Source organism: Protopterus annectens, chromosome 2.part1 (assembly GCF_019279795.1).
Source record: "Protopterus annectens isolate FY-2018-M chromosome 2.part1, PAN1.0, whole genome shotgun sequence".
Classification (NCBI taxonomy): Eukaryota; Metazoa; Chordata; order Ceratodontiformes; family Protopteridae; genus Protopterus; species Protopterus annectens.
Window position 1 is genome coordinate 1,834,414,722 of NC_056729.1, and position 12,696 is coordinate 1,834,427,417.

General features: G+C 40.3%; 1 protein-coding gene across 3 annotated transcripts in view; it reads right to left on the bottom strand.

The window, feature by feature from the left end:
• Window positions 1–12,696, bottom strand: part of AP2B1 (adaptor related protein complex 2 subunit beta 1) — a 1,330,026-nt gene that overhangs the window by 171,352 nt on the left and 1,145,978 nt on the right. For all 3 annotated transcript variants that reach the window (XM_044063279.1, XM_044063277.1, XM_044063278.1), the window contains one exon: window positions 5,212–5,298. In XM_044063279.1, coding sequence (XP_043919214.1) covers window positions 5,212–5,298 — 87 coding nt within the window. The remainder of the gene's footprint in view (window positions 1–5,211; window positions 5,299–12,696) is intronic.

Here is a 12,696-nt window from a genome sequence, read left to right on the forward strand (position 1 = left end):
CTGCACAACAGATTGCCTTGTCAGACTGAATTAAGGGAAGTCCTGGACTGACCCTGTCTTCCAAGGTCACCATACTGCAGTCCTAAGAGTTAATAGTGAGCAGCTTGTGCAAGGGACACCTTTAATGAACCATGAAGATGATGATGTGGGCTCTCGACCCCACTAGGAAAACACCCATTTATCAAGACTTGTAACAAGTTTTGGTGGAGGAAGGAAATAACTATGCATTAGTGGAGAAAGCTAACTATGCAAGGTTCTGACAGCAGATGTCCAACATTGGAAGCAGATTCGTAAGTGCACAGTGACTCTGTAGTCACTAACACCTTACTATCTAATGCAACATGCACATCTTCAGGAGTGTAAAAGATACAGTAAAATCTCAGTTAACCAGCACCCATGGGGATTGGTAGATGCTGGATAACTGAATTTTCCAGTTGCTTGAGAGTTACTATTAAAAATAGGCCTGACTAATACTGTATCCAATACTATTTGTTTGGTTTGACTTGTTCTCAAGTTGGGGAGAGAGAGGATTTATTCCCATCTTCTTTTTTAAAACTCAAACTCTAAAAACGTAAGGTATGTTTCTGTGTGTGTGTGTGGGTGGGGGGGGGGGGGGCAGAAAATGCAACACATGAAAATTGCACTGTATTTCTTCAATTTTTTTTTTTTTTGCCGGTTGTTTGAGTTCTGGTTAACTGAGAGTTTATTGTACTGAAAAAATGACAAATGTGATGAAGCCCAGGAGGCACAGTAGAATACTCTCAGTCAGGAGGCCAACACCATGACTTCTTCAGTCCTTATCTCAGACAGGAAAGACCAATAGTGAAGAGTGTCAGACTCCATTCTGACAAAGGAAATCCACTTAAGTAAATTAATAGTGACCCTCTCCCAGTTTAAGAAGTAAATGGAAAAAGACGGCATCCATTTAAGAGAACCAACTAGTAATTTTCAGAAATCGGTCCCCAACAGCCAGTCACTCAGGTAAGGGAAAACAAAGTTCCTTCTGAATGGTCTAACACACTGTATCCTGCTTCTTGACAAAACACTGTGAATGGCAGCACACTGTATGGAAATGCAGTTTACAGCATCCCACCAGCTCAAATGCAACTAGAAGTTCATGAGGTAGGATATTGCTGAGGCACTTTACTACAAACAAAACGTCTATGAAGAGGGAGAATTAGTAATTCTCTATTTCCTTTTAAGCTTACCCCTGCACTGCAGAGGATATCCTCCCTCCATTACTATATCCACCTTTTACATTCTACATAGTTTCTGTTGTCCAAACATTCTCTGTTTACCGAAGTGATGTTATGCAGAAAATGTTTGTAAATGTGTCAGTAGTATTCAGGACTTGCACATAAATATTCCTATTAGTAGGTCTTGCGGACTCATTTCACCTAAGAACCCATTATAGACACCCATCCTTCCTAAGGCAGAAAATGTTCGCTGTATATATATTAACAGTATTCAGGATTTGCATGTTTCATACACCATGCCATACAAACATATATCATATTCCTGGGAGTGGGTCACATCTGCACTCCCTAATGGCTCAACTCTGCTGCATTTCCAAGTCACTACTTCCCTAATTTAATTTACCTTATACATACATATATATGCTTTCAAGCACCCACCTATCCAGCAAAATGTCATCACATCCACTGAATATCACTTCCCTCTTCTAACCCTGTGCTCATCTGTACTGTACTACAATATAACACTGGTGTGTTTTGTGTCCTGACTGATGTCTATCTCTCTTTTTTTTTTTGTAATTATATTCTGATGGGGGTTGGCCCATAAAGTAGCCCAGCTTTATTTTGGGGCTAAATTCTTTACAGTCGTGATAGGCATTTGCATTCTTCTCCTGATACAGTAACTGGCTTTTGCACTGCCCTCTGAATTGCTTGTCCAGCCACATTTGCTCTTTAGCTCCCTGCTGGCTGATGCTTTTCTTCAGCGCTTCCACACACTGGCAAACACTGCTATGTTGATCCTCTGATCATACTTTTCATATGTATTTAATGGAAAACTAAAATATAGACAACAGAACAAAAATGGTAGTCATACGAAGAAGAGTGCCAGTGCGAGACAAAGCTCTAATCAGAAATATATGGTAAAGGAATCAATCATATGTTTGAAGGAAGCTAAAACAAGATGGAAATTACAGCCCCCTCATATGAATTTAGAAGCAAAGGAGTAAAACCAAAATAAATACAGTGTCCTGCGCGTGGTACACACTTGACCACATGCCAGCATTTAGAATTTTTTGCTATCAGCATACTTGGAATAATCTAAGAAGAAGAATTTGTGACAGTAGAGATTAACATTTTTATTTTTAAATCATTTTTTTGCTCAAGTGTCATCCCACACCCCACACACATCAAGCTCCTGTTCCCTACTGGGCCATTTTTCCTCTCAAGCCTTTGCATTCAAGGACAAAGAGAGAAACCAAGCCAGGGTCAGCAGGTTTTTTGGCCTTCCACACAGACTAGATATTGCTCTGCAATGGCCACTATTCTAGGCATACCTCTCAACCTGGAAACATCAAAAATCTGGACAAGGCCCATGAAAAATAGGTACAAATCTGTACGCTGATTAACATCTAATTTGCATACATAATAACATAACCCCACACACTCCAATGGAATTGTGGGATACCAACTTTCAAACGCAAACTGAAGAACAGACAACCAAAATATGGCGCTGCATCAGAGTCCCCCTGCAGCCATTCCAATGTCCCATTACCTGGCGATTTCTCCCCATTTACCATAAACACTAATGTGTGTATACTGCTTTACTTCTACAATGATTATTTGGATTTTATTTTTACATTTTGCAGCACAACAATGCACAAAACACTAACAGACATCTGCTAAACAAAGCAATACTGTCTCACAGTGAAAATAGACCTGGCATTAAAACTTCTCTACCCTTGAAACTCATATTCATTGAAATAGCATTGAAACCCACAAACCACATCCAAAAAAAATGCATCTGGCCAATGGTGGATAAAGATTACATTTGGGCTGTTTTCAAATCATTGGCCCCTTGCACACAAAACAAGAAACATACAGGTGTTCTTTTCTTTGATACACCTTCCTGACTTTAAGTTATATTCCTTGTAAAATACAGCACACAGAGTGCATTTTAAATTTATTGTTTGAACATTTTTCCAGTAGGCTGTACTGTAGGCAATGAAACAAAATGCATGATCCAATAATGACAAAACTGCCCAATTCAGAACATTTCCATTATAAAAGTCTACTTCCACAACCACACTATAAATAGAATGACAGTAGTGTAAGCCATAGACATCTTGTACAGCTTCTCGCACTTATTTTTAACTTCAGTTTTTTTTTTTTGGGGGGGGGGGCAAAATGTCAAAAACCAGGGACACATTTTAAACATTGCTTGTATAATTTTGGAAAGTTGCTAGAATAAAATGTGTTACCAACATGCATGTCACTGGCAAGTCTTGAACCCAGGACCCTATGCACTACAGTCAGAGCAACATACCGCTATGCCAAATCAGCAGTTTCCTGAAAAAAAGGAAGACTGAAACTTAAGGGCTGTCATTTAGTGAATTCAGTTCTCACTTCTCACCATAGCTCTCAAAACTGTAGCACAAAAAACCTGGACAAACAATGCCAATAATGGGGAAATACAAATTCAGTTCTCACTTCTCGCCATAGCTCTCAACTCTTAGAACAAAAAATCTGGACAAAGCTCACAAGTGGTGGTGGCTAGGGACTTACCAGGGACACATTTTAAACACTGCTTGTATAACTTTAGAAAGTTGTTAGAATAAAATGTTGTGTTACCACCATGCATTTCACTGGCAAGTCTTGAACCCAGGATCCTATGCACTACAGTCAGAGCAACAAACCACTATGCCAAATCAGCAGTCCCCTAAAAACAGGAAAGACAAACTTAATGGCTATCATGTAGTGAATTCAGTTCTCACTTCTCACCATAGCTCTCAAACTCTTAGCACTAAATGGACAAACAACAAAGCCAATAATGGGGGAATAAAAATTCTGGTCACTTCTCACCATAGGCTTAGCTCTCAACTCTTAGCACAAAAAATCTAGACAAAGCTCAGAAATGGTGATGGCTAGGGACTTTAGGCTCTTTTTACCCTGTACCAATGGTACAGGGTTTGAGCCGGAATACCTCTAGCTACCAGGTGTATTACATGGGGGCATTTTCTCACACACACACACACACACACACACACACACACACACACACACACACACACACACACACACACACACACACCTTGAGTCCAAATATTCCCCCAACAATAATCCATGTCACCTGTCCCCCAAATCCATGCTTCCGATGTAATGAGTGCTGTTAACATTTCCCAGCCCGCTCTTGATAAATCCAAAATGCAGCTGCTAATAAATCCAAAATGAGCGCTGCTGCTGCTAAGTGTTTAAAACAAGTGCTTCTGTTTCCCGCTCTTGATAAATCCAAACGGTTGCCATTTCCCACTCGCATTTGCTCTTGATAAATCCAAAATGCTGCTGCTAAGAAATCCAAATGAGTGCTGCTGTTTCCCGCTGGCATTTCCAGCCAGAAATGACAATGTGAGCTGAAGGAGCTCAATTCCAACTGGCTGCCAGCCCTGACAGAGCTGACATCATCGCGCAAGTGATGATATCAGCTCCAACAGTGTAATATTTGAAAAAATTGAGAAACGAAAAGAAAAAATGGGAAATGAAGGGGTGCCACTCGGGAATCATGGCACCCCCTCATTTGGACCCCAAAACTTGGTAAAAACAGAGTAATTCGGTATGGTTGAGATGTATGATTCTAGGATGAGTGCAAATGTACACTTCTGCAGGTATTATTTTCAACTACAGTGTACACACTCTGATTGGTGGGCTCATACTCTCAGAATTCCATGTATATGGCCTTTCTCCATGTGGAACTCTTGTGGCATAAGTCTGCCAATACAACCCCATCAACACAAAAGAATGAATGAGCCAACACCACTTGCTCATTTGCTCCCTTTCAGGCCAACTCATCCGGCACTGAGGCTGCTAAATGAAATGAAACATCTGGAGTCATTATGGTTCCACCCCCCCAAGCTAAAAAGTCACTGATTAACACTTTGACTTCCCAGTCTGAAAGCAGAATTTTGTCGTTACAGTGGCTTACAAAAAATACTATAACAATAAAAGAATATTTGCATAAACTCACCTGCATTCAAATGACAATCTTTAATCTGGAACTGAAGTTCATTTTCGTTGGGAATGTCTTTCCACGTTGCAAGGAAGACTTGCCTTTCTATACACAAAAAGACAAAGACAAATAACACTTTAGCTATTGTTTTTCATTGAACCCGAGCCCATCAAAATGTTGGGGCACCACTAGCCATAACTATCTATTCTTTGAATAAAAGTAAAAAACCCAACTTAGCAAGCAGCCACAGTGATATAAATCTCAAAATAATGGCCTCCACCAGTTAAAGTTCTACAGTGCATGCATTCACACTCAATGGCAGGGTCATTCTGAATCAAGCGAATTAGGACCTTAATTGAGCACACCACTTATATTCTGCTTGCTAAAAAATAAAAGCAAATCACATTTTACTATGCCTTTAAGTGCTATGCACATAGTTTAAGTAGTAAAATTGTTCAGCAAAAATATATTAACACAAGCCCCCAAAACAAGCTCACCAGCATGGGCTAAATTGGGAGTAATGCCAAATTCTCCAAGTATAGAGAGTAAACCAGCAATTAAAGCGTGTACATATGTATGCCAGTTGGCCGATAATATACTAAAATACCATACAAACTTATGTAGGTAAAATATGGGCAGATGCGACAGAGGGTAGGAGGGGTATATTACCATAAACATGGGAGGAGGAGGATAAAACTAGCTTATGTTCTATTATTATGGTAAACTTACAGCAGTGGAAAACCCTTGGCAGGGATCTGAATATAGAGGCTGGTTATAATGCTTGCACAATGTATGGGATGGGGCCCCAGTAGCTAATGTATAATTAATGTCAGTTGCTACCACTCGTAAGAAGGTGCTTAATCTCTGGATCCTTGCTATATAGGCAATTTGTCTTGTGTGGGTAGGGTGTGGTGTGAAGGAGATCTGCCGCTTATACCCTGTCTTCCATTTTTTCCATGGTTGGAATAAAATAGCTGCTATGGCCCTCCCTGTCAAATGAGATCTTATGTGTTGGTCAGTTTTTCTTCTATTTTTGTGTTATCCAAGCTGTATGCAATCTGTCTATGTTTTGGGGTGGTGTGTTGCTTTTCCCTCATGCTTGGTTCCTGTTGAAGGTGTTGCAAAAATGGTATCTGTCTTAAGTTCTGTCCTATTACCACCGTAGGCAGGTAGGGGGGATTATCCTCATGGACACTCTCTCTTGTTCTCTGTTTTGTGGGTTGAACTGAAGGTAGGGGCCAGTAGATCTGCTTGTTCCCTGCTGAAGTATGGTTAAGTGCTGAATCAAGTTTCCTAGTTCCAAACCAGGACAGCACTGGTGGAAGTGCCTGAGCTGCTGGTTTGTGAAAGACCTGTGTTTTAGGTCTAGCAGTTGCTGTCCCAAGCTCTCAAGGCAAGCAGTCTTTGGAGGTTTGTGTTTCTTGATTGCTCTGCTAAAGGGCCTGAGTGAGCAAGGTGCTAAAAACAGGTGGACAAAAGCTAATTTCCTGAATGGCAAGGGATGCATGTATCTTTGATGGAGGAGTAGGGACAGCTCTGAAACTGGTTGTTCAGCCAGATACTCTAGAATGTTAGGCATATCTATGTTTTTGACACATCTTTTCCTTTTTTCAGTAGGATGACGGATGTTCTTAACATCTTTTGACATAGTTCCTTCCTTTTGTTGAAATGTTGCGTTTTCTCCAGAATAATGTCTTTTTCTTCTTTGGGAAAGTCCTGATTTAGCTGTTGTTCCTTTGATTCATGCAGTCAGTTGCAACGCTTTTAAGGTTTGGATGTATGATGCTGTAGTTGTCTTTAGGCTTTATCAGTGATGTGTATGCCAGTTGTGATGTTTTATGTTTCTGAGCCATGGAGTAGGCAGATTTTAATTACTTTGCGTTGTCTTGGCCTAGAGTTAACATCTCTTACATCCGTTTCAGTGCCAGCTTTGAGTGTAAAGGATTATTCTCAGGAATGTGTGGTTGGCATTTGCTGTCAGGCCTTGATTCCAGATTATCCTTGTAATCCTCTTTAAGCTGTCATGTAATCCATTTGAAGTTCTTGAGAAGGTGGATTGGAGAGTGGCGTAAAGTTCCCTATTCTGAGGCTTTCTGGAGATTTTGAGATGGATGATTGGGTGTCCCGGTGCATTTTTTTTTCTCCTGGGCATTCGATGAAATATGCGGGTTCAAATATCTGAGCTTCCGGTTCCAGGTTCATCGGTACAAACTGCATGTCGGTATGAGTTCCCGTGTGAAATTAGCCCAGAATACTTTTTGTAGCTCCAAAGCAGGTTCCACAGCTTCAATTTGTATCTAGTGCCATATGGACTGGATGAATCCCTTGGTGCAGGGTCTTGTCTGAATTTATTCTCAATCTCAGCCTCTGAAGGTGTGCCTGTGGTTTTGAAATGTAGTTTTTTGTCCAGCATTTCTTTTTAATCATCCTGGTCTGTGTAGTCTGTTGTGTGAACACCTGGCTTGCACGTTGATGTGCAGCATAGGGTTTTCCTGCTTGTGTGTGCCCCCATTCTTTGTGTGATGTCTGTCTTTTTATATGCCTTTGCAATGGATTTATCTTCGGAGCTGTAGTGCATTTGGGACCATTCTTTCTCCTGGTTTAACTAGTGGGATTTGTTGATGTAGGTTTCTTAGCTGGACCCTGTGTTTGCATAATTTTTCTGGCCCAACTGTAGTTTTTCTATTATTAGTCTGGCAAGTTTTCAGAATGCAGGAATGATAAATTGAAGCCTAATGTCTGTAGTTTTCCAGTTGTTAACTTGCAGTACTTTTTTGGATTATGCAAGAGAGCCCTTGAAGCCCCTTTTGCTTTTGTTTTCTTAAGTTGTTTTTTGTTTTAGAGTGTCTGTATCCATTCCTCAAGAATTAGAAATGTTGTTTGGGTATAGGCTTTGAATGGGTTTTACTTTGTCCCCCTATTTAGTAGCTTGGTTGTTTCTGTTGACCTAATGTGCTTTGTTTTGTTGTTGTAAATTTGTTGTCTACCTTGTAGTTTTGCAGGTATGTAGTCAGGTATGTTTAATTGTGTATAAATGGGCATTGCTGTAGCATCATTACTGGATGTATCGTTGAATTTGTATCCTGGGCGTGTGCAATAGGCCAAAGGGCAATGCTGAGAATTTATAGTGCCTGATCCTGCAAAGAATCTTGAGGTATCTTCTTCGCAGAGCAGTGTTAATGGATCGGTGAAGGTTTCCTGAGGATCCTTTTTTACCACTTCGAGATAGAGGCCCAGCAGCCATGCTGCCTTTCAGCATTGTCAAAAGGGTTGACATTTTATGTTTTATGTAGAAATTTGCTGTGAAATCTCCAATTGGTTTCAACTTTTTATGTTTGTTGAATGTGGACTAGTCGAAAGTAGAACCCTAGTTTTACTTTTTCCTTTGTAGGAATAGTCTCCACTTCTCTCATTCTGTTGCTCTGTATTATCTGAATTTTTTCTTCCCCTCATTTTTTGGATTTGGTAGATTGGTTGTCGAATATTTGTCTTTGGTATTTGGTGTTGTTGGCTTGGTCTACTTGATTTGTAAATTGTGGAATATTTTGTTAAGTTTTGAGTTTAAGGAAATATTTGAGTTTTTGTTCCTCGTTATTAGAGGAAGGAGGATTTGTTCGTTCTAGGCGGAGGTCCATTTGGCTGTGGAAGTGGTTGTGGTGATGTTGATTTAGGTTGTGTGGTTGCCTCTGCTGTTACTTTTCTCCTGTCGCCCCTTTTGTGGCACCTACCTGGATTTGTGACTGCCTGTTTCTGTTCCTGCGCTACCTTGAGCTGGTGGAGTCAGAAAGGACTTCTTTTTTGTGGAGCAGTTTCCTGTTGCCAGTTTTTGTGGTGGAAAAGGCAAGGGCATATTAACCGCTTGAACTTGTCTTGCCTTGCCTTCTTTCTCTTACCGTTTGAGGGCAGGTGCCCCAAGAGCGGATGTCTTATCCTTGATGACATCTAGTAACTTTGTTTTGTACTTGATCCGTAAAGTTTGCCCTTAGCCATGCATGCTGCTTTATCACTGTGCCAGTCAATGCAGTTTTGCTAAATATGCCTTCCAGTCCATCATAATACAGCTTTTAAGGAATGGTTACTAACCTGTTGTATTATATTATTTTAGGTATTTCTTATAAACTCTTTGTAAGTAGAGACCTGAAAGTTATTTTTTTTTTAACTAGCGATCATCAAAGCTTTGGTTTTGTCAGATGTGAATGTGACATCTTGTTATTGTAGCTGCTGGAGAAGAAGTATCAGGTGACTTTTTTGGTCTAATTGCCTAGTTCCTTTGCTTTTAAGAATAGTGTGGGCTTTGGTCGCTTCCCTACAGTTACTGCCTTGGGAGGAGTGGGATTGGATTTCGTACAGGGTCTGCCACCCTTGGCAGGTGGGGGGTCTGGTGTCTGGCACCCTGTAAAATCTGTGGAAAGGGGACACCCTGAAAAAATCTGTCTGGGATGAGCAGACATCACTGAAAGCATCATCCACCACAGAGAGAACAGGAGGTATAGCCAAGGGCCTGTGTTGTGGAAGGTGCAGAAAAGTCCCAGCTGTTTTGGAAGAGTCTGAAAAACTGTGAAAGCTCTTGAACTGCTCTCGCATGGCATGTAAGGTTTCCTCAATCTCGGAAAAAGGAAAAAGCAGCTGGAATCTTCAAATCTAGATGTCTGTCTCATAGCTTGAAGAAATTCTTCAGCACTGGTCATTTATGTCTTAGAAAGGTCTGATTCTGGTCAGTCTGACACTCTCTCAGGGGTTTCTGGGGCTGGGCTCTCTGGGGGGGGAGAGGCCCTGTCTGGGAGAGATTGGATTAATGAGATTTAAATAATTAAATGAATTGAGATCCTCTAATTTGAGAAATGAAATCTTCTTAACAGATAGGTTTTGGTTTTCTTGTTTTAGGCTGCTTGGAGGCTGGCCTGGCACAGAAGGCCTTAGGGGACACTGCTTTGGCCCTGGAGACGTAAGGGGGCCTGACGGATGCTGGAAAGGTGTCTGGTGTCTGATAAGGTCTGAACCAGAGGTGGAAAGTGTAATTTCTGAGTAGTCGATTAAAGAATGGTAGCAGGGTCACATGGTGAGAGATTCTGTAGAGAAAGGTATGAGGGGCCTCAGTTGTAGAGAAACCGAGGACACTTCGTTGTTTTTAACCATGGTGGTTTCAGCCGAAACCGCGGACACATGAGTTTAAGTCATGGTCTTATCTTTTACAGATTGGGTAGTCGGAGGAGTCGGAGTGCATAATGTACGCAATTCAATCAGAAAATCCGAACAGCAAACTCCAGTAACGCGTCTAATGGTTCGTCGGTTGAAAGCCGAACAGCCGAACACAGCGCTAACAGGCTTGAAAGCGCCGTAAACAAGGCACACAAAGGGTGGACAATAAGAGTCTTTATTTTTATTTCACATTTGTTTTAACAATTATTAACTTTTTTTTTTTGACACATCGAGGCAAGCAAGAAAGAAATCCCTACTAAGTGCTTTAAGCATTCCGGGTCAGTAATCTCTCGGTATAATCGATGATCTGGATCCGGCACTGACGACAGGCCACGTAACAGCTTGCTTCAAGAAAAGGGCGCGAAGAAAATGGGAAATAAGGCCGGTTGCTGCCAGCCAGACCAACACCAAGAGATGATGCTGGTGAAGTGGCGATCAGCCAAGCGGGACCGGACTTTCCGATCCGGCCGACTGAAGGGCTGCCTGACGACAGGACAACCCAGTTGTTATGACTGCAGATGCATCCATGAAGGACATCAGCACATATTAATGGAATTATGCAACTACTTCTAATCATTTTTATCTCTATACCCAGTTTCATATAGACTACTTGGGTACAATCTTTGTCTTGCTTATAGGGCTATATCTTATCCAGTAGTCCAAGAACTCTTACAGCTATATAAATCAAATAGTCCAGTTAACAATGAGTCAGAGATCTAAATCTACTCCAACAAATAAATAAGACAAAAAGGAGGGACAGATTTGTCACAGCATCTACCCATTCTGAGGAACAAACTTCTTGTCCAAGTTAAGGAGTGTGACACAATGACTGCCTTTAAAAAGAAGCTGGACAATGGGTCTAGAGGTCATAAATTCACCTACGTATGACTAGCCCGGCCCTCCGTGAAATGAGAGGCAAGGCCTAAAGCTGGGTCCCGACAGGGTAGAAATGGCATCGTGGCTCAGTATCTTAGATCATTTTAGTACTATCAAAATTGTTCCAAAAATTAACAAAAAAGTTACTTTTCAAGAACATTTCTTCATAAAATGTAAGTGATGCAAATTACAAAACAGGCAAAATTCACTGAGTACAAAACCATCCTTTTGAATGAAGCATAACTTATACATTTTTTACTACTTAAGTACCAGCAAACACAATAAAGGAAAACATAACGGTTTTGAACCAAAGCGGACATGATGACTCAGGATATGCACCTTAAAAGCAAATTCCAAGGAAATGTCAATGTTCAATCTTCTCAACTTAACACTGAAAAAGTGATCCCTGACAGGTTCTGCAGAAGCAAAGTCCTTGCTGATTACTGAAATATTCTACTTTCCACCTACAGAGAAAGCTCTGATCACTCAGGGACCCAGAGTTGTTGGATCATTTGCCTAACAAAACATGTCCCAGCTCCAAATTAAAAAAACACTTGGTGAATGGTATCTCAAGTTTACTGATCGTTCCCATGGGTTTCTAGTATAACTGAAGCAAGATTAGTCCTGCCCAAAGTTGAAGCAATGTGTGTTAGCTATTCTACAGTACAGCTGGATCTCATATAAAAGAACCATTTTAGAACTACAAAAGCTTGTAGTGCATAACTTTGTGAGATATAATACACTTTTCTAAAACTGTTCCAAATTGGCAACTATGTACTGCAATTTCTTTTAAATATCATTGCAAGACTTCAAACATGCCAAGAATTAGCAAATGTAGTGCTTTAAACATCTCACTGCATTTCTAGAAAACAAAGCATTAGATGCAAAGCACTTTTCATTAAATATTTGCAATTTGAAACAAGAAAATTCTCAATTCTAAATATTAAGTAAGAATTTTAACTATGCTACTGCTTTCTGGTTTAAACAAAAGCTCTCATTATTAAAGAACAAGGTCGATTTTCACGAACAACCCAGTCAATCTTCCAAAGACCATTAAATTAATAATTCCGTCTGTGTATTTAGTTAAAATATATCCAACTTATATTAATTTTAATATATTTACTTTAACATGCTGCTGATGTGAATCAATGAAATGAGTAGGTATTTTTATTATCCTATACTAGTCAGAAGTGTCTTTAAACACTGGTAAAATATTTTTATCTCCCATTTCATTAGTCATTTTTCAGTTCGTTCGGAGATTGATGACTGCCCACAGTAGGTATAAGCAGTTAGAGACACATTAATAGATGATTTTAGATTAACATCTTTGCTGTGAGTGCAGAGTTCTCAGGAAAAGGAGGCAATGGCCAGAAAGTACAGTTGTGTTAGTAACTCACTATAAACAGAGATGCACAACTTCATTCATTA